Below are 18,917 nucleotides of genomic sequence, written 5' to 3'. Positions count from 1 at the left end.
AATTGCTTGAGGAAGTTTACTAACCTGGTTGCAGCCCAGTGCGTCTCAAGGTGAATGAGGGACTCTGGTCTGAGGTTTCTGAGCTCCATCCAGCTGGAGAAGGGAGCAACGGGAGGCTTCTAATCCACCTGGCAGCCTGAACTGAGAGGGGAATGCCCACTGCCCACCTTGCTGGGAACTAGGGCATTTCTAGGCCTCACCCGACCTTGGGCAGAGGCCCTCAGACACCACGGCAAAGCTGATGTTAGGTAGCAAGACCTAAACACCAGAGTGCTCTTCTGGGGCTTGGCCCTGCGGGGAGCTTTCTTTGGTTGCCTTCCCTGTCCACATCAGTCCCTTGCAAAGCTGCTGTCGGGCAAAGGGATATAAGGATCTAGCACTGTCCTGGCATGGGTAAGACCATGGGTTCAGTCCCCAGCACTGGAAACTAAACTAACAAAACACAAGGCTGCCATCCCACACACCCAACACAACTGTGTCCACTCCAGAGCTCCAGCCACTGCCGCCCTCCTCCTCAGATGGAGCTGTGTCCGCACCTTTCAGGTGTTCATGGCGGTAGAATCCTCAAGGCATCCATCCTCCATCCATCCTTCATCCTCCATTCTCTTGGAGGAACCCACTGGGCCCTGGCACCCTAGAGTCCTAGCCCCAGCTTCACCTCCTTTCCAGTGTCACCCAAGGACTATGTTAGCTGACTCCTGCTTTCCCCATTGGTCAGCTCTTCCGATGTTTTCAGGCCCCACCTGCTACTGTGGCTTCCTCCAGAAACCACTTCCCTCATCAGGCCCCCCACTCCAATCCCGGCTGCTTCTCCTGGCTTCTTTTCTCCTGCCCCCATTGGGGTCTTCTGGCTTAGCTTGTCCTTGGACCCAGGTGGGAGGGATCACCCTCATGACTTCCTTGCCAGAGTCAACCATAAGCATGGTCCCCATAAACATGTTCCCTGGAACCCTGCACTTCTTGTGCCTGAAGTGGCTCTGCAGCTGGCATTATTCTCTGTAACTCGGGTACTAAAGTCATATGACGAGTTCCAGCCTCTCTTCCTGCCACACACACCCAGTGGCCTGCCATCCTGACAATGCAGTCACGAGTTGTAGTGATTAGTTGATGGGGAGGAGCCCTGAGGGTCACTGATGAGTTCAGGACTCGTGTGGAACGGCTGACTGGGGCACGCAGTCTCTGCTGTAGATGCCAGGGCCTGTGAGAGGCTGAGATTGGATCATCTCAGGAGCAGCTGGCAGATGGGAACTTGAAGCTGAGCACCTCTCTGGGTCTGTACTGTATGGCCTCAGTACAGTATGCTAAGACATTTTATTTGGACCAACTCGGTGTATTATTTTAATTCACTTTATCAAGTGTTTTACTATACCCTTTAGAAATCCAGTCCCTGGGCACTGGAAAGATTCCCATCTTGTCTAAATCTCTACTGAAAGTAGCCCTCTGATTGGTCATTCATTCCTGAGACATCTTTTGTCTCCAGATAACCTCTAGAAAATGGAAACTGAGGCTTGGCTCAAGGGTAGGGCAGTAGCCTTGAGCTGAAGAGCTCAGGGACAGCACCTAGACCCAGAACTCAAGCCCTGTGACCCACAAAAAGAAAGAAAGAAATCCATACTAGATGTATAGCATAACACTGTGGCAATGTGCATACATGAATGAAATGTCACCCCAACTTTTAGGCATGATGACCTGTGGGTTTACGACCTGGTCCCTCGGTGATGACTGTTGTTATTCTTGATGAGGTGATGATCACCTCTGTGACGACGTATGGAGAAGGTAAAGAATGAAGAAGAGTCCTCCACAGATGCCGCAAACAAAACCCATCCCCCTTCCTCCCTGCCAAGGTTTGTTTAGAATTATAGAATCTCACCAATAAGAAAAGGCCAGCCAGGTCTCACCCCCACCTAGGTTATTTTTATTTAGTTGTTTTGCTGGTCCTGAGGCTTGATCTCGGGGTCTGAGCACTGTCCTCGAGCCTCTCTGTGCTCAGGGCTAGCGCTCTACCACTTGAGCCACACAGCACCACTTCTGGCTTTTTCTGAGTAATTTATCAGAGATAGGAGTCTCGCAAACTTTTTTGCCTGGGCTGGCTTTGAACCACAGTCCTCAGATCTCAGCCTCCTGAGTAGCTAGGATGACAGGTCTGCGCCACCAGTGCCTGGCTAGGTAATCTCTTAATATTAGAAACCCAGGCTATAGAAGAGACCTAATGTGGGCACACTGTCTACCCCATGAGAGATGCCCTAGAGGAATCTGGCAATGGCAGCTGCATTGTTGACACCTTGGAGATCACTTTCCCCACACACTCTCCTAAGAGGGGAGCCGGGGTCAAGGTCAAGGTATGTAATAGGCAGGAGGAATTGCCTTTATTCTTGTGAACTGTAGCAAACAGGGGCCTTGACTGAAGAGAGAGATTCATTCACGTTGTTATCCCCCCCACTGGCCAGAGATAACGTTGGTAACAAAGGAGAAAAGGGTGGTGAGATGAGGACCGGGGAGACACTTCCAGAGTTCCCGTGGACTTTCTGCTCAGGGCAGGGTCACACGTCTTGCAGTGAGCACACAGTGTTCCCTTCTTACCCACTGGGTCCCGTGGATGCAGTGGTGGCGGCAGTCACTGCAGGGAAAGGGAGAGTCCAGCATGCCAGTGAGAATCCCACCGGGGTAGCCACACAGAAGGAGCCACAAGTCCAGTTTCCGGCCCCAGGAGATAAGGGGTGGATACCATTTATCCAAAGCCTCCTGTGTGGGAGACACCACCCGTGTGTTTGTACAAATGTTGTCTCACTGCGCTCTCAAGGCGAATCATTTGGCTGGAGGATCTTGCGGCTCTGTTTTGAAGTGGACGAAACAGGATTGTCAACAGTTCCAAGGAGACGTGCCCCAGCTGAAGCTTTCTGTGTCAGTCCTTGGTCTGTGAAAACAGGGTGTCACTTGCAGGGCTTCTGGAAAATGTATTACGATTGGCTAGGTGGTCTCTTTTAAAATCAATAATCTTTCTTATAGTAGCCTTTAAGACAACCTCAAATTTATTCAGATGCAAGAGATACCACCACCATTCCTTTTGGTACTGGCCACACCTGTCATTCTAGCTCCTCAGGAGGCTGAGCTACGTGAGGACCATGGGTTCAAAGCCAGCCCAGGTAGGAAAATCCATGAGGTTCTTATTTCCAATTAATCAGCAAAAGGTAGGAGGTGGAGGTGCGGCCTCAACAGTAGAGCAAAAACGTCAAGGCAAGTCCCACGACCGACAAAAAGAAAAAAGAAAATGCCAAGGGAAGAGGGTGAGGTCCCGAGCCCACACTCACACCGCAATTTTACTCTCTCGTGCATCATGGGCTTCTCCAAGAGCACATTCTCTTCCGGTTACATCTTTCCTCAACCTTGTCCTTCTCCATGGCAGATAACCCAGTGGCTAACACACCAGGAGTGAGCACACGGATCCTCTCAGGCAGAACACTGTCTCGGAAGTGCGTTTCTTGTCTCCTTCCATATAGACTGTTGTGTCTTATACACAGAGTCCTTAAAGATCCTTTCTACTTGCGTGGAGAAGCCGCTGCTCTCTTCCTCTAAGGCATTGATGGTCTGCAGTGCCAGGGGCGTCCGGGCACGGGGCAGCGCTTTGTTGAGGGGACGCATGGGTATGACCGAGTTGTACTTGTGCTGCCGGTTCACCGAGTTCATCAGGGACGTGTAGAACTGGAAGTTGCACCACGTATCCCTTAAAAAGTTCTCTGTCAACAGCAGGATGGTCCACGCGGACCCGTTCACCGCATCGTCCAGATTCTGCAGGTGCTGGCGGCCACAGGGCATCTCGGCGAAGATGATGCCAGGCTTGATGCCAAAGTCATTCTGTAGCAGCTCCAGGACCCGGAGGGCCTCGTCTGTGTCGTCCTCTGCGTGCAAGATCACGAACTTGAGGAACACGTCGGCGTCCTCTGCTTCCTCTTCTGGCACCTTCTCCTTTGCTGCCTCCACTCCATCCTGTTCTCTAGTGAGCCCCTCTGTCTGACTGCCACACCCTGCGCCATCGCCCAAGGAGACAGCTTCACCTCTCCCGGATTCTGACTGGTGATGGCCTCCTGTGGTCTCCACACTGTGGCTTTTATGCCAAGACAGAGAAAGAGGGCAGGCATCTATTTTAGACTTTCCAACACCCATTGTAAGCATCCAGAGGCACAAGAAGGAGGCTTTATCTGCTTCTCAGCAGTTCCTTTCCAATCTAAAAAGGCGAAATCACAACAGAGGAGAATCTTGTTAATAATCAAAACATCGAGAATGAAACCTCAGCCCAGTGCTGGTAGCTCGCGCCTGCCATCCTAGCCACTCAGGAAGCTGAGATCTGAGCACCAGACTTGGGAGCCAGCCCGGCAGGGGAGTCTATGAGACTCATCTCCAATTAAGCTGTGGCTCAAAGTGCTAGAGAGCTAGCTTTGAGCACAAAAACTCAGCGACAGTGCACAGGCTCTGAGTTCAAGCCCTAGACTTCCCCATTTCTGGCCCCCTCCTGCAAAATTAAACCTTACTGGTAAGCAGGGATGGGAGAGGAAAACTCTCTATGCATGTGGATATGTAGATATAATTTTCCCATCAAATGGCTAGCACAGAAACGGAAGATAGGAAAGGTCACATGGTGTCTAGGATTCGTTGGCTCAGAGTTGCTGGTTTGTCTGGGGTCAGGTCAGCTGTTGGGGGAACCAATCTAGAAGAAAGTATAGTTAGTATGTGAGAATAATGAGAAATGCTTTTTTTAAAAAAAAAAAACTGGTCATCTTAGAAATACTGAAGGAAATATATGTATTCATCTGGAAGAGAATCTGACATGCTGAGTTTAGAAGCAAAATCTAGAAAGCAAGACTTCATTTTCTCTAGTAAAACCAGTGAAGAGTGCAGTCATCTCCTTTCATTCTTGTGGGGGTTTTTTGTTGTCTTTGTCAGTTGTGGGGCTTGACAACTGGGTCTGGGTGCTATCCCTGAGCTCTTTTGCTCAAAGCTATCACACGACCATTTTGAGCCACAGTGCCACTTCTGGTTTGTGAGTGGCTGATTGGAGAGAAAAGAGTCTCCCAAGGACTTTTCTGTCCTGGCTAGCTTCGAGCCTCGATCCTCAGATCTCAGCCTCCTGAGTAGTTTTGATGACAGGCATGAACCACCGATGCCTGGCACATCATTCTCCCCCCCCCCCAAGTCCTGGGGCTTGAACTCAGGGCCTGAGCACTGTCCTTGGGCTTTCTTCAAGGCTAGCACTCTACCATTTGAGCTACAACACCATTTCTGACTTTTCTATGTATGTGGTACTGAGGAATCAAACCTAGACAAGCACTCTACCACTAGAAATCCTAAATTTAGACTAGAAGGATTAGAGTTCAGCTACAAAAGTATTCCACGGGACCGGGAGTTTGGCCTAGTGGTTAAAGTGCCTGCCTAGCATTCATGAAGACCCGGGTTCGATTCCTCGGTACCACAGACATAGAAAAAAAAAAAGCCGGAAGTGGTGCTGAGGCTCAAGTGGTAGAGCTCTAGCCTTGAGAAAGTCCAAGGACAGTGCTCAGGCCCTGGGCTCAAGCCCAGGACTGGCAAAAAAAAAAAAAAAAAAAAAAAAAGTATTCCACATGAAATTAATTTAACTAATTTCAGTATTACTAATAATTCCTTCCCAATAGCTACTTTCAAGGGAAAATGTTTTCATCAAATGATAGAAAAGCTGTAATATCGATTTCATATGTTCAAATATGGGCCAGTATTATGTTAGTGTTTTATTCACTAGCCAGTGGTCTTGCTTTCCACACCGTATCCAGTACTTCTCAGTTAAACTGGTGTGTCAAGCTAGACTAAGCCAACTTTTTCTTGGTGGTACTGGGATTGGAACTCAGGGCCTCATGCTGGCTTGGCTGGTTCACTATTGCTTGAGCCATTACTACAGCCTGACTTTTTTTGGGGGGGGGGGGGCTGGTTATTATGGAGATGGAGTCTTTGGGGATTTGTTTTTTTCGGCCTGGGTTGGCTTTGAACCAAGGTCATCTTTCCTGTCTGATCACCACCCTCTGGTGACAGATGTCTGTAAAATCAACAATCGCTTCCTGGTATTTTTGCTGTCTTTGGTTGTTGTTCCTAACTAGGGCTTGCTGGGAAGTTGTGCTACAAGACAAGCAGCTGGCTTTAATGCTGTAAAGGAGGTGATTCATGGATGGTTAGGTGCATGGATGGTGCAGGTGCTTTGTTCAGAATGTCAGGTGACTCTGGAAGCCTCTGATGGGCCCTGTGCAGCGGGGAGCACTTTACATTCGCAGGTGTGGGGGAGTGGCGTAATTTCCAAAGACATCCAGATATCAGAGAGAGGAAACTTGTTAGGATTGCTTTGCACTGGGCATAAACACCAGCAGGCAGTGAGGAAGTGGCTGAAATGTTTTGGTCTAAGCCTGGGGACACAAGCTAACAGTTGCAAGAAGTACAAGAAACACAGAAACATCACAGCCCCCTACCTAGTCCTTCTCGTGTGTGTGTGTGTGTGTGTGTGTGTGTGTGTGTGTGTGTGTGTGTGTGTGCCGGTCCTAGGGCCTGACTGTCATCAAGGTCAGCACTCTACCACTTAGAGCCACAGCGCCACTTCCAGTTTTCTGGTAGTGAAATGGAGATAAGAGTCTCATGGATTTACAGCCCAGGCTGGTTTTGAACCACAATCCTCAGATCCCAGGCTCCTGAGCAGCTAGGATGACAGTGTGAGCCACCAGTGTCCAGCTGTTCATTTCTTATATTTCATTTACAAGTGAAAGCTCTATCACGGTATGGAGGCACAGGAATCCACGGAAGATCTGTGCACACAGGGTCCAGGAGGGTGCATGCATATACTGGGGAGTCCACGGGAGGCCTCAAGATGCAGCCCCCACAGACCAAGGTCTCCTGAACTGTAGAGCAGCTGTGAGGCCCACGAGCAGAAGGGAGGTCAAGACAGGACAGTAAGTAACTCCAGAGACGGAAGGTTTGGCTTTCATGACTCTGATGAGAAGCCACCAGGTTCCAAAGGAGACAGAAAGCCTGGATGTGGCAGAGGGAAAAAACCAAAAAAACAACACCATTATTTCAAGGAAAGATGGGGAGGGGAAAGGGTTCTCTCTCCATCCACATAATTTGTATGTGTGTACGGGTTGTGCTGGGACTTGAACTCGGGCCTACAGGCTGTCCTTGAGCTTCTTTGGCTCAAGGCTAGTGCTCTATCACTTGACTCACATTCTCCACTTCCAGATTCGGTAGTTTATTGGAGCCATTTGGTAGCTGAGAACCCTGACCTGAGCCCCAGGAGAAGGCGGTACAAGAGAATCTGGTAACCTGGGAGTGAAGAGAAGGAAGAAGAGCAGAGGGACAATGGGGAAGCCCTCAGGTGTGGGAGATGCTTAGGAAAGGCGAGCTGTGTACGTGGACTCGAGTCACAGTGGAGAGGCTCGGAGGCTGGTGTTTCAAAGAGCTTTGTAAAAAAACATAGCAAAGGAACTGGGGAGGGGGCCTGTGGGTAATGGACGTCCCTTCGGGGGGCTAAAGGGGATATGCATATATTTAAAAATTATTATTAGTTGGTTTTGGGGGCAGGTAGGTCACGGCCTGGGCTGTCCTGGAGCTCTTCAGCTCAAGGCTAGCTCTCTACCTCTTTGAGCCACAGCTCTACTTCCAGTTGTAGGTGCTTAATTGAAGAACCTCATGAACTTTCCTGCTTGGGCTGGCTTCGAACTGCCATCCTCAGATCTCAGCCTACTGAGTAGGTAGGATTACAGGCGTGAGCCACGGGTGCCCTACTTAAAAGGTGATATTTAATAGCACGTATTTGTAAAAATACTGTGAGAAATTTGTTAACTGTTTGTGAGAAATACTATGAGGAACAGGTGACCACAGATGAGAATCGTGACTTGTATTTCCAACCCCACTTCGAACGTAACAGTAACGTTGGCGTGCTTCAAATGTCTTTAAGTTATTACGTCTTTTGTCCTTGCTCAGCTGGTTTTTTTTTGTAGGCGAGACATAAAATGGAATTGCTCGACTATCATCACATCTGACATCCTTGAGTGTTCAAAATGCAGGAATTGCCAGGTGCCATCCTCGCTACTCAGGAGGCTGAGATGATGGATCAAAGCTTGAAGACAGCTCAGGTCAGAATGTCCTGAGACTCATATCTCTAATTCATTACCCAAACACCAAGAGTGGAGCTGTGGCTCAAGAGGTAGAGTAATAGTGTTGAGCAAAAAATGTCAGGGACAGCTGCCACACCTGAGTTCAAGCCCCCAAGACCAGCACCCACACAGGAAAATAATAATGGCCTAGTGGCAGAATGCTCGCCTAGCATGTATGAAGCCCTGGGTTCGATTCTCCAATACTGTGTACACAGAAAAAGCCGGAAGTGTTGCTATGGCTCAAGTGGTAGAACACTGGCCTTGAGTAAAAATGTCCAAGGACAGTGCCCGGGCCCTAAGTTAAAGCCCCAGATCTGGCAAAATAATAATGATGATGATGATGATGGGGGCTGGGAGTTTGGCCTAGTGGTAGAGTGCTTGCCTAGCATGCACGAAGACCCGGGTTCGATTCCTCGGTACCACATATATAGAAAAAAGCCAGAATTGGTGCTGAGGCTCAAGTGGTAGAGCTCTAGCCTTGAGAAAATCCAAGGACAGTGCTCAGGCCCTGAGCTCAAGCCCAGGACTGGCAAAAAATAAATAAATAAATAATAATAATAATAATAATGATGATGATGATGAAACTGGAGATGTCCTAATACCAAAATGTACCTCATGGCTGCCAGCAAAGGTTATTTTTCTATCCAAATTAGCTTTGGACAAGAAGCCAAACGGAAGTCAAAGCAAAACCACCAAGCCTGCCCCATGCCGGGGCTGGGAGCCATTAAGACCTTGGGGTGTGTGGTGAGGGTTGGCTTTCCAGCGCTTTGGGGAGCTGAGGAAGGTGGGGAGGCAGAGCTGGCCTGGGCCTCAGAAAAAGAAAAAAGCAAAGGAAAAGGAAGGCAACCATCCTCATCATCATCATATCCTCAACCCCATATCTGAAAAGGAACTAGCCTCCCACTTAGAACGGGGGCAGTGCCAGGCTCCACACGCACAGCCAGGGTAAGGCACCAGGCGAGGCCTGGCCCCAGGCTGGTGGATTTGGGGCTCTGGGCCCGGGGCTGGCACCCAGCCCTCCCCACCCCCCTTCCCCAGCTTGCCTGGCTTCAGCCCGGGCCTGTCTTCCGTCTAGGGCTCCAGGCCTCCCACCACGAGTCTGGTGTCCAGAGTCAGGTGTCCAGAGCAAGGACGGCGCTGGCCGCCTGGTCCCCAGCGTGGGGGCCTAGCAGTGTCCCCTGGGGACCCTACCGCGTGGCACAGTGGCACAGGCCTGGTACAGGAGGAAGCCTGGCCCAGGCCTGGGGGCGGGGAGCGGGTTTGGGGAACCTGAGCAGGCCTCCCAGGCCTCACTTCCCCCTTTTGACTTCCCTCCCTCCCCACCGGGGGGCTCTCCACCTCCAGGCCCTGCTCCCTCCCGCCAAATCCACACTGGAAGTGAAACCGAGGCAGGCTGAGAATCACAAAGACAGCCAAGGCTGGAGCGCGGCCTAGTGGTAGAGTGCTTGCCTAGCATGCACCAAGACGCAGGTTCGATTCCTCAGTACCACATACATAGAAAAGCTGGAAGTGGTGCTGAGGCTCAAATGGTAGAGCTTCAAAGTCCAAAGTCCAAGGACAGCGCCCAGGCCCTGAGCTCAGTACTGGTTAAAAAAAAAAAAAATGTAGTGGTGATCATTAGTAATTGCCAGCACCATGGCAGACCACGGTCACTTCTAAATTGCTGTTTTCCCACTAAATGGAAAAACAAGGACTGAAAAATCCTTGTATGTTCCTCTAGAATTTGGAGTCTTGAAGCAATCCAGGAGATAAAAATGCCACCTTTGCTCTTAAAAGGACTTTTTTTTTTCCTGACTATTCTGGGGATTGCAAGGCAAATACTGTATCATTTGAGTCGGCCCAAGAATGTGCTTTTCAACTTCGGGTAAGAGGTAAGGAGACCCGTCTCCCTGAACCAGTGACTTAGCCACTCACTGGCCCAGCCTTGGTGTCACAGATCTGCAAACACCCTGGACACTTGTCCATTGGGTTTCAACATCTGTGCTCTGTTATTCTCTCACAGCGCTGTCCTGTCTCCTCCTCCTCCTGGGGTCAGCATGGGATTATATTAGTACATCCTCCCGTCCCTGTCTGTGTCACTAACAGTTTTAAGAACCACATGAACGGAAGACCCAGTGAGAACCTGAACACTGAAGGACGATCAAGAGACGAGAAAGGGGACTGATAAGAAGTACAGCAATTCAATGCTCACATATGAGGCACGAATCCTAAGGGTTGTATCAACATTTCACCCATTACACTAGGGTTGCCTTGGTGTGGAAATAGCTAAGCAAGTCTTTTGTGCAAGGTCACGCAAGCACGGTTTAACGTAGCAGAACTCCAAGTCAGAGCACTGAACCAGCTCAGACACAGGTCTTCCCTTGAAGGAGACAGCTCAGCTGTGAACGTTTGTGTTCAAGCTCTGCTAGCTGCTGTCCACCTTGGGAAGAACTCTGGGGACTCGGGGCTTGCCCAGCACCTCGCCCAGGAGAGGAGGTATCCGATACATCCGTGCACTCCTGCCAGCTCCCTGCCACTTCTGCAGAGCTGTGTCCGGGAACCAGACCGTCTCACCAACTGAGCTGTGAAACGGAAGGAAAAGGTGACTCAGTCAGTACCACACCAGCCACAAAGTTAACCTATTTGAGAATGTAGAGGCCTGGGGGCGGGCGTGGGGGGGAACAGGTCTGCCCTTCCACTTGTTCTCTGCATCACTCAGATCACACCCCTCCCCTCACAGAACCCTAGGAATGCCCAACAACCCAGGCCCCACAGAGACGAGGGAGGTCAGTCTGCGCAAAGATTCTGTGTTTATTCTTCAAGAAATTGATCGGTGCAAACCCGTGGAACCAGCTTTTTGAAGGGAAATTTCCTTTTCTTTCAAAATTAAGTAAAAAAAGAAATTCCTTGAGTTGTTTATATATTAATTTGTTTAATTTCTGAAAACAAGTCATAGGGTCTGCTTTGTCCTATATAACTACAAATGTTACATTTACAAACAGAAACAAAAAACGGAGAGTGCAGATTGAATGGTTAAAGAATAAAATTCCTTCTCAGTCCTGTTGTTTCAAGCTGATCAATAAGCCTGGCTGAAAGTTGTGAACCACAAACCATTTCTTCAATAGAAAAAAAAGAATAGATTATTCGCAAAGTAATGCCTCAAAACTTACCACCACCAGGTTGAAATTTTAGTATAAACTTGGATATCAAGTCACTTTCCATTATTTTCTCTACCTTAAAAATATATACAACTATGGTATTCAAACATGTATGCTAGGTCATTGTGTCCAGGCATAAATACCTGGGAAATTCACACTTCTGCAACAAGTTATGGAAGGATAACAGAAACAGAAACTGCCTGAGACCCTGTAGCTTAGCACTGATGTGCACATAGCTGCTTTCCAATCTGTGTGGACACGGAGGAGGAGTGGCCTGTCCACGTGTGACCAAAGCTTCCACACCTCAACACGCTCCTCACTATTATTGAAATAGTCTAATGTCATGAAGTTTTTAGAGGCACAGTAAGATATGGGCACTGTCTCGACCAACTCAGCTCTTTAATGATAGAAGTATGTCACCACAGTGGAGTCTGTAGGCAACCAGAAAAGAACCTTTTACAAATCCCTTGTCTGTCAATCACATGGATGCCAGGATTTTAAACTTCCTCATCTATCACATAAGGCCTCTCAGAAAGCTGCAGGGCAATTTCAATACAGGAGTCCCAGAGATAAAACCTACAATATCTTACTCTGTTCTTCATGACCCATTAACAAAGGGTGGTTAAGGAACAGCTCTTTGAAAGCGGTGAAAACATATTTGTTCACCCTTGCATCCTGGGACATCTCAAATTAGCAAGCATGACAATTTCAATTCATTCTGCTCTACCATGCAAAGGGGTGTAGGGGTGTGTGTGTGTATAACACAGCCTAGAACTGAGAGTTAACTTCTAGTCAGTAGAGTTCAGTGACTAGAATTGCTGCTCAAATGATATCGACTTCCATCGTCTCATATTCTATTCTGGAGTATCTAGAACAAGATCTTGTCTCAATCAAGTCAATTTGCACCAGCTGTTAACATACAAACAGTCTAAACCCTACAGGGTACAGAATATGAACTATTTCATACTCACTCAGTGAAGTACAATGAGATTATCAAATAGGTAAACATACACACAGCATTCTAACTTCTGGAAAAAAATCACTTTAGGCTGCAGAAACGAAATGAGCAAACACAGAAAACCAACTGAATGTTCAGTGCCTCCCAGCCACACCAAAGTGTGGCACTTTCCAGACCAATGTCACAATCACTGACTCGAGTAAATGACAAGAGCAAGAGCCGGCAAAATGACATGCCACACTCCTTTTCTTTGCAAAATCACCGGACACATCCTGAGTGTGATTAACCCAGAAAAACTTAATCGGTATACTTGCTATAAGAGTCTGAGAATTAAGGTCTATATAAACTCTACGAAGCTATTTTCTGTGTGGTAAGAATGCTTGTATAAAAGACAAACAAAATCCCAAACACGCTGCTAGTTACAAATTATAGAGTAAACCCCAACAAAGATTGGGCATTTTCTAAAGTACTGAGAAATAAATTATAACATGATATATCAATTAATATTGTATCAATATCAGTGAACATTTCTATGGTAAATTCTTCTCTCCCATTAAAAATAAGCAGTGAAGACTAGGGCTTGGGCTAGTTAGATCACATTTGCTTTTCTTAAAAACACAACTTTATTCACTATAAACCATTAAAAGGCAGATTTCTTCCTCCATAACACATGTAGACATCTAAGGCTTTCAAAATAGCAACTACCTATAAGAAAAGTATGTTTAAATGGTTAAAAGGAATCAGAAGATCAAAGTGTAGTGTGTGAAGAGCGGATATAAACAACCAAGAAAAAAGCAGACCCTGCTGTGGCGCACTCAACGTGAAGAGTCCCGTCAGGTCCCAGAGTGCTTCCCCCGCCCCGAGTTAGAGAGGTGTCCTCCTCCACGCGTGGGACTCCGGGCTGCCATCTCCCCGGAGGAGGGTGGGTCTGAATGCTGCCGCCAGTGTCAGATTGGAGGACAGCCTCTCACCATGGCCACGGCCTCCCCGCCCGCTCTGAGTTAGGATCCCACGCGGGTGGTGGTGGTTCTCTTGTCGGAGAAAAAGCTTTTGAGCAGGAACACCTGCCCGACGCTGACCACCAGCAGGACGAGGGCCTCTCCCACTGACCAGCAGGCCACTCGCGTGTTCAGATCCTCCGCTCGGCTTCGGCCCTGGGCCTCCCTCAGTCGGAAATGAGTCTGGTAGTCGGTGACAGACTTCAGAGCTTCATGAATGGAGACACAGGCCGACTCCATCTAAGCAGGAACGCCAAAGTCAGTGTGCTTGCTACTTCACGCGGCCCCTATCGAGCCGCTCACCTTCTCATTTGACCTCACTCACCCACGCCAGCTCTCCTGCAGGGCAATCACGCCCTTCCCACCCAGAGAAACCCACGAAGGCTCAGGCTCGGGTGAACTTATACACAACAGCCCGCTAACAGAGGGTGGATCTGACCAAAGCACGCACGCATATATAAGCACACGTGGACCTATGACGACAGCACCTCTTTGGAGAATTAATACGTGCTAACATTTAAAAGGGAAAGGATAATAGCCTGAAGGAAAAACCGTCTCACAAAGTAAAATGTGGTCACCCAACACTCTAAAGACAACATTTTTAAAAACAAGAGCAATTAGGGGCCCAGGAGCGTGGCCTAGTGGCAGAGTGCTGGCCTAGCATGCACAAAGACCTGGGTTTAGTTTCTCAGTACCACAGACACAGAAAAAGCATGCTGTGACTCAAATGGTAGACCTCTAGCTTTGATAAAGATCAAAGACAGTGCCCAGGTCCTGAGTTCAAGCCCCAGGACTGGAAAAAACAAAACACTACAAAAAAACAAAAACAACAACAACAACAACAAAAAAACCCACAAAAGCAACTAAATACACCCTGCTAATGCCTACATTTCAATTCAGGCACATGAGTTGAGGCTGCTATATATTCTTTGTGTGTGTGGGGGGGGTGGGGGTCGTGGTGCTTGAACTCGGCCTGGGCACTGTCCCTGAGCTCTTCAGCTCAAGGTTACCACTCTACCCTTGAGCCAAGCCCCACTTCCCATTTTCTAGAGGTTAACTGGAGATAAGAGTCTCAGGTCCTTTTTGTGCCTGGGCTGTCTTTGAACCTGGATCCTCAGATCTCAGCCTCCTGAGTAGCTGGGATGACAGGCGTGAGCCCGTGCCAGTGAGGCTGCTACACATTCTTAAAATGCCTCTAACATCTGGACCTTAGCCAAGAGACAGCTGGAAACTGGAAACACTGACGGCTGTAGGAAGTAGGTGACAATTTCTTTAAAAGCATGGTTTGCGTATCTTTTAGATATGATCCTAGGAATTCTTGGTATTAAGGGCTGTATTTGGACTGGAAATAAAGCAGCCCTTCTTATCATTTGAGCAGTTCATGCTCAGAGGTTGTAAAGTTCTTTTTCTTTTTAACCTTTCCTCAAAATCAAACTCAATTTACCTTCTACAACTCTTTCCACTGGGTGACTTACTACTACTCTTCAATACTTTACCTGTAGTTAGAGCCAGTTACTCAAACAGTGCAAGCAAGACCACAGTGCACAAGCTCACAGCAATTCGGGCATGCCGTGGCCGGGGACGCCCACCACCAATGTCCTAACGAAGTCAGCGGCATCCGGGCATCCCAGAAACCCTTCACCACACTCCAACTCTGAGCCCTCCTAAGCTTCTCAAAAACACCACCAACATTTCTATCTGGTCACCACTGTGTCCCCTGCTGGAGCCTGCAGGGACAGGGTCTGGGGAAGGAGGGGCAAGGCCACTGGGAACAGGAGAAGTTGATTAACAATGATCTCCTCTTACACTCCTGTGCACTCAGAAGGACACACAATGCTTTCTTTCCCTTCCCTTTAATACATCAAAACACAAACCTAACCCACTTTATTTACCTACTTACCTGGGTAAGAGCATTGGCTTGGTTTTCATTGGGAAATAAAGGTGGGTCTTCTCCAACTTGGAAGTCAAAATATACAGTTTTGTGTGTGAAAGTAGAGAACTCATTGCTGAAGCAAAACTTGTACGTCCCATTTCTGGAGGCTGTGAAGGTAAAGCTATCGTACTGTTTCTTCATCTCCTTGTACAACACTTTGCCATCGGGGTCTTCCAGTCGACAGTCTACATCATAGTGACCACCAGTGATGACCTGTGAGGGGGAGATTGCTGGATCTCACTGTGTGAGAAGACAACCAAAGTTCCCATGACTACAGCAAAGAAGCTGTGGACATAAGCCTTTACCCATCACACTTCCACATTTTTTTGATGTTCTGATTTCAGCTTAACTTAAGCCTTTATAAAACTGGGGCACCTTTCTCCTGACAGGAGACGGGGCTGTTCACTCACTTCAAAACAATGGATGTGGGAAGTGGCACTGTGGCTCCATGGGTAGGGCTGTAGCTTTGAGCTGAAGAGCTCAGGGACAACACCCAGCCCCATGACCAAACCAAACCAAACCAAACAAAAACCAACAAAAGCCACCCAAAACAAATAGTTAATTCTATCACTTAGTGTAGAAAGTTAATATAATATTGACTCTGCATCTATTAGTAGAACAAAAAGCTGAACTTTGGACATCAAAGGAAGAGTTGTTACTTATGTGACCTTTTGTCACTTTGAGGGAGGTGACTGAGCTATGTTACAAGATCACTTCAATGATTAAATGAAATGTAATTGCAGGCCTGGAGAACTGTATAATTATGGAAACCCACGCAAATGTTGGCATTCCTGGGGACTGAGTGCTCTTCCAGAATCAACTCAGACATCAAAGCCTCTGCTGGCTAAATCTCCTGCGGTGACCCCTCCCTGCTGTGCACTTAACATTATATGACCCTGTCTGGGAAAGGTCCCTGGGGTCAAAGTCTTACTTTAAGGGAGGCAGGAAGGAGTTAAACTCAGGACTTCATGCTGAATCTGCTGCTCTTCAGTATGGTGGCTTGGGGTCTAACCTATGAAAGCCCGCTTCACCAGTACAAGAGGAATAAAAACTCTACTTCACAGGAACTTTTCTGACAACAGTTGAAACATTTGGTATACTGTATGTACACAGCAGATACCTTTTTTTTTTTTAGCACAATGCCTCACATGTAAGAATTCAAATGTTTACTAAATGCAACAAAGAAAGATTGATTTATGTGGTACATGAAGATTTGTGCATGTCCTAACCATGAACTTACGCAACCCAACTTAGCTTCCTTCCCTTGTCAGCCAGTTTTAGCCCAATCAACACCAAACCCTGCTTTTACCTAGCACAGTCTCCAATCCTTCCTTTTGTCCCTTCCCTACTGATACCATTCTAGTGTAAACCACTAGACCTCCTGCAGGGACACCAAAGCAGTCTTCTCTACTCAAGTCCTCCATACACCCTCAGGGCACTCTGTCCACCCTCTACCTACATAAATCACCATCAATCCAGAATATTCTTGCGCTCACTCCCACCGTGGGCGCCTCCCGGCTCCACTACCAAGGTGCTTACAATTCATCCTTGAAAGTCCAATTGAAAATGAACCAGGGGCTCATGCCTGGGAATGAGACCTGAGGACTGTGGCTCAAAGGCAACCTGGGCACAGTCTATACACTGTTATTTCCAATGAACAAGCAAAAACCCAGAAATGGAGCTGTGGCTCAAGTGGCAGAGCACTAGCCAGGGACAGTGCCCAGGCCCCAGGACCAACACAAAATAAAAAATCATCGACATTTAAAGAGAGTTCATAGTTCCCTCAGATGAGATCACATCCCCTGGTACTAGTCACAGCACAGCTCTCATGCCTGAGTAGGTACTAGTCAACAGTCAAGTACATCAGCAGTGGACGGGTGGGGATGGGATCTGGGTTGAGAAGATGGCACCCTTCCCCACTTCCATCACTTCCGGTCACCAGCACCCAAGGGACACAGTCATGCTAAATGCACAAGAAAACGGAAAATCCACATTCTGAAGATGATGATGACGACTTTTTTTTTTTAAGACAATGCCCAAATTGAGAGAACTTCCTTCATTTGCCAGAACTTTAACTCTACCAACCATCAGAAAACTTGAAGGTGAGCTGATGGAGAATGGTCACGATCCACTGCACTTATAAACTGACACACTGAAAACGCCTTTCTAGGAATACTTACAAAACACAAAGTTTAGAGAAATGGAAACGTAATGTAGTAACACTTCTATCTGATTACAGCACAGGCACGGTTCACAGTACAAAGAGCTCCGCCCTGAGCACAGCCGACCAGGAAGGAAGACGGAAAATGGAAAGAAAAACTGAGATGGCGCTAGCTAGACAGCGTGGTCGGATTATCGTGGTCACAGGTGTGGGTTACAGTCCTGAAGGGCTGGGCTGGGCCTGGCCATCGAGCAGGAGCAACTTTTGGAAGACTCTCGTGTTTCCTTAAAACTTAATAGGCTTTCAAATGAAAGGAGAGAACTAACGCGCCTGCCCTAAGGGCTAGGTCTGCGGAAAACCTAGCCTGTCCCGGTGGATGGCTGCTGCCTCCAGGGGATTCTCCAGTCAGCCCCTCCGACCCGGCCCCAGCCATCAGTCCCCGCCCCCGTCCCAGGCCCCGCCCCTCCCTGAGTCCGAACCCTAGGCCCCTCCCCTCCCGGAGCCTCAGGCCCCTCCCCTCTCGGAGCCCCCAGCCCCTCCCCTGCTGGAGCCCCAGGCCCCGCCCCCGCCCCAGGCCCCTCCCCTCCCGGAGCCCCCAGGCCCCGCCCCCGTCCCAGGCTCCGCCCCTTCCCTGAGCGCGAGCCCCAGGCCCCGCCCCCGTCCCAGGCCCCGCCCCTCGCACCGTCCGGCCCTTCATCCCTCCCCCCGTTTCCCCCCCCTGCCCCCGGCCCTCACTCAGCCCCGCCGCCCGCAGGCACCTGGAACTCCAGCGTGCACTTGGTGCCCTGGACCACGTCCTCGTAGAAGCACTGCTTGGCGTTGTCCGGCAGCTCGAAGGTGATCTCGGAGGCGCCGCCGGGGCCCGGCAGCAGCAGCGGCAGCAGCAGCAGCAGCAGCAGCAGCGGCGGCGCGAGCGGCCCGCAGCCCCAACGGCTCCCGGCGGGCGCCCCGCGCGGCGCCGCCCCAGGCCTCGGCATTCCCGGGCGGCGGCGGCCTCCACCGGGCGGCGCGGGGTCACCGCAGGCCTCGGTCGCCGGCGAGGTCGCACGCGACGGCCGCCCCGAGCCTCGCGGGGGTGCGGCAGAGAGCGAGGCGCCCCGAGCCCCCGGACAGGGCCTCCCCGAGGCCAGCGTCCAGGAAGCAGCGGCCGCGGAGCCGAGGCAGCGCCGGCTGAGGAGCCGCGGAGCGAGCCGAGCGGCCGGAAGTAGGGGTGAGCGCTGGCACGGAAGGGGCGGGGCCTGGGGCACCTGCTCCAGTCACCCGGATGTGGACTTCCCAAGGTGGGGGGGGAGGCGTCGGAGTGAGTACGTGGAAGCTCGGGAGGCGTCGGCTGAGCGGGGACCTCAGGGGGCGCCAGAGGCGTGGCTGGCGTGATGGCGTGGGGCGGGGCCCTGGAGGGGGCGGGGCTTCTCCGACTTCCCCGGGCCGGCGAGATGGCGTGGGCGGGGCGGGGCCCGAGGTCTGCGGGCTGGGCGGGGCCGGGCCCGGAGTTCTGTGGGGTGGGCGGGGCGCGGTGGGGCGGGGCCTTGCGGGGCGGGGCCCGGAGCCTGTGGAGTGGGCGGAGCTGGAGT

The 18,917-nt window shown here is 49.9% G+C and overlaps 2 protein-coding genes across 3 annotated transcripts; both read right to left on the bottom strand.

The window, feature by feature from the left end:
* Positions 1 to 2,334: 2,334 nt before the first annotated feature.
* On the bottom strand, positions 2,335 to 4,239 carry Ticam2 (TIR domain containing adaptor molecule 2). The gene has a single exon (XM_090325518.1). The coding sequence runs from the start codon at positions 4,168 to 4,170 to the stop codon at positions 3,448 to 3,450; it is 723 nt and encodes a 240-aa protein (XP_090181644.1). The 5' UTR covers positions 4,171 to 4,239; the 3' UTR covers positions 2,335 to 3,447.
* A 6,107-nt stretch (positions 4,240 to 10,346) lies between these two features.
* On the bottom strand, positions 10,347 to 18,531 carry Tmed7 (transmembrane p24 trafficking protein 7). 2 transcript variants are annotated; one of them, XM_090325521.1, is made up of 4 exons: positions 18,105 to 18,531; positions 15,153 to 15,398; positions 13,226 to 13,492; positions 10,347 to 10,720 (listed from the first exon to the last, which is right to left on the bottom strand). In XM_090325521.1, the coding sequence occupies exons 1-3, from the start codon at positions 18,321 to 18,323 to the stop codon at positions 13,256 to 13,258; spliced, it is 702 nt and encodes a 233-aa protein (XP_090181647.1). In that variant the 5' UTR covers positions 18,324 to 18,531; the 3' UTR covers positions 10,347 to 10,720; positions 13,226 to 13,255. The 2 variants fall into 2 exon arrangements, with proteins under 2 accessions (XP_090181647.1, XP_090181645.1); XM_090325519.1 differs by lacking the exon at positions 10,347 to 10,720 and having other exon boundaries at positions 10,932 to 13,492.
* Positions 18,532 to 18,917: the final 386 nt, after the last annotated feature.

The sequence above is a fragment of the Megascapheus bottae genome, chromosome 38 (genome assembly GCF_031878675.1).
Source record: "Megascapheus bottae isolate mThoBot1 chromosome 38, mThoBot2.hap1, whole genome shotgun sequence".
NCBI lineage: Eukaryota > Metazoa > Chordata > Mammalia > Rodentia > Geomyidae > Megascapheus > Megascapheus bottae.
Note: the sequence above shows the minus strand (reverse complement) of the source record. Positions and strands in the feature narration are given on the sequence as shown.

What these genes read in the sequence shown, in the direction of transcription:
- Ticam2 (XM_090325518.1), bottom strand. Translation starts at nt 4,170, where the DNA reads ATGCTTACAATGGGTGTTGGAAAGTCTAAAATAGATGCCTGCCCTCTT.
- Tmed7 (XM_090325521.1), bottom strand. Translation starts at nt 18,323, where the DNA reads ATGCCGAGGCCTGGGGCGGCGCCGCGCGGGGCGCCCGCCGGGAGCCGT. An exon ending in AGTGCACGCTGGAGTTCCAG is followed by an intron (nt 15,399 to 18,104) that starts GTGCCTGCGGGC and finishes TCCCCCTCACAG; the next exon opens with GTCATCACTGGTGGTCACTA. An exon ending in AAGCCAATGCTCTTACCCAG is followed by an intron (nt 13,493 to 15,152) that starts GTAAGTAGGTAA and finishes GTTCCTGCTTAG; the next exon opens with ATGGAGTCGGCCTGTGTCTC.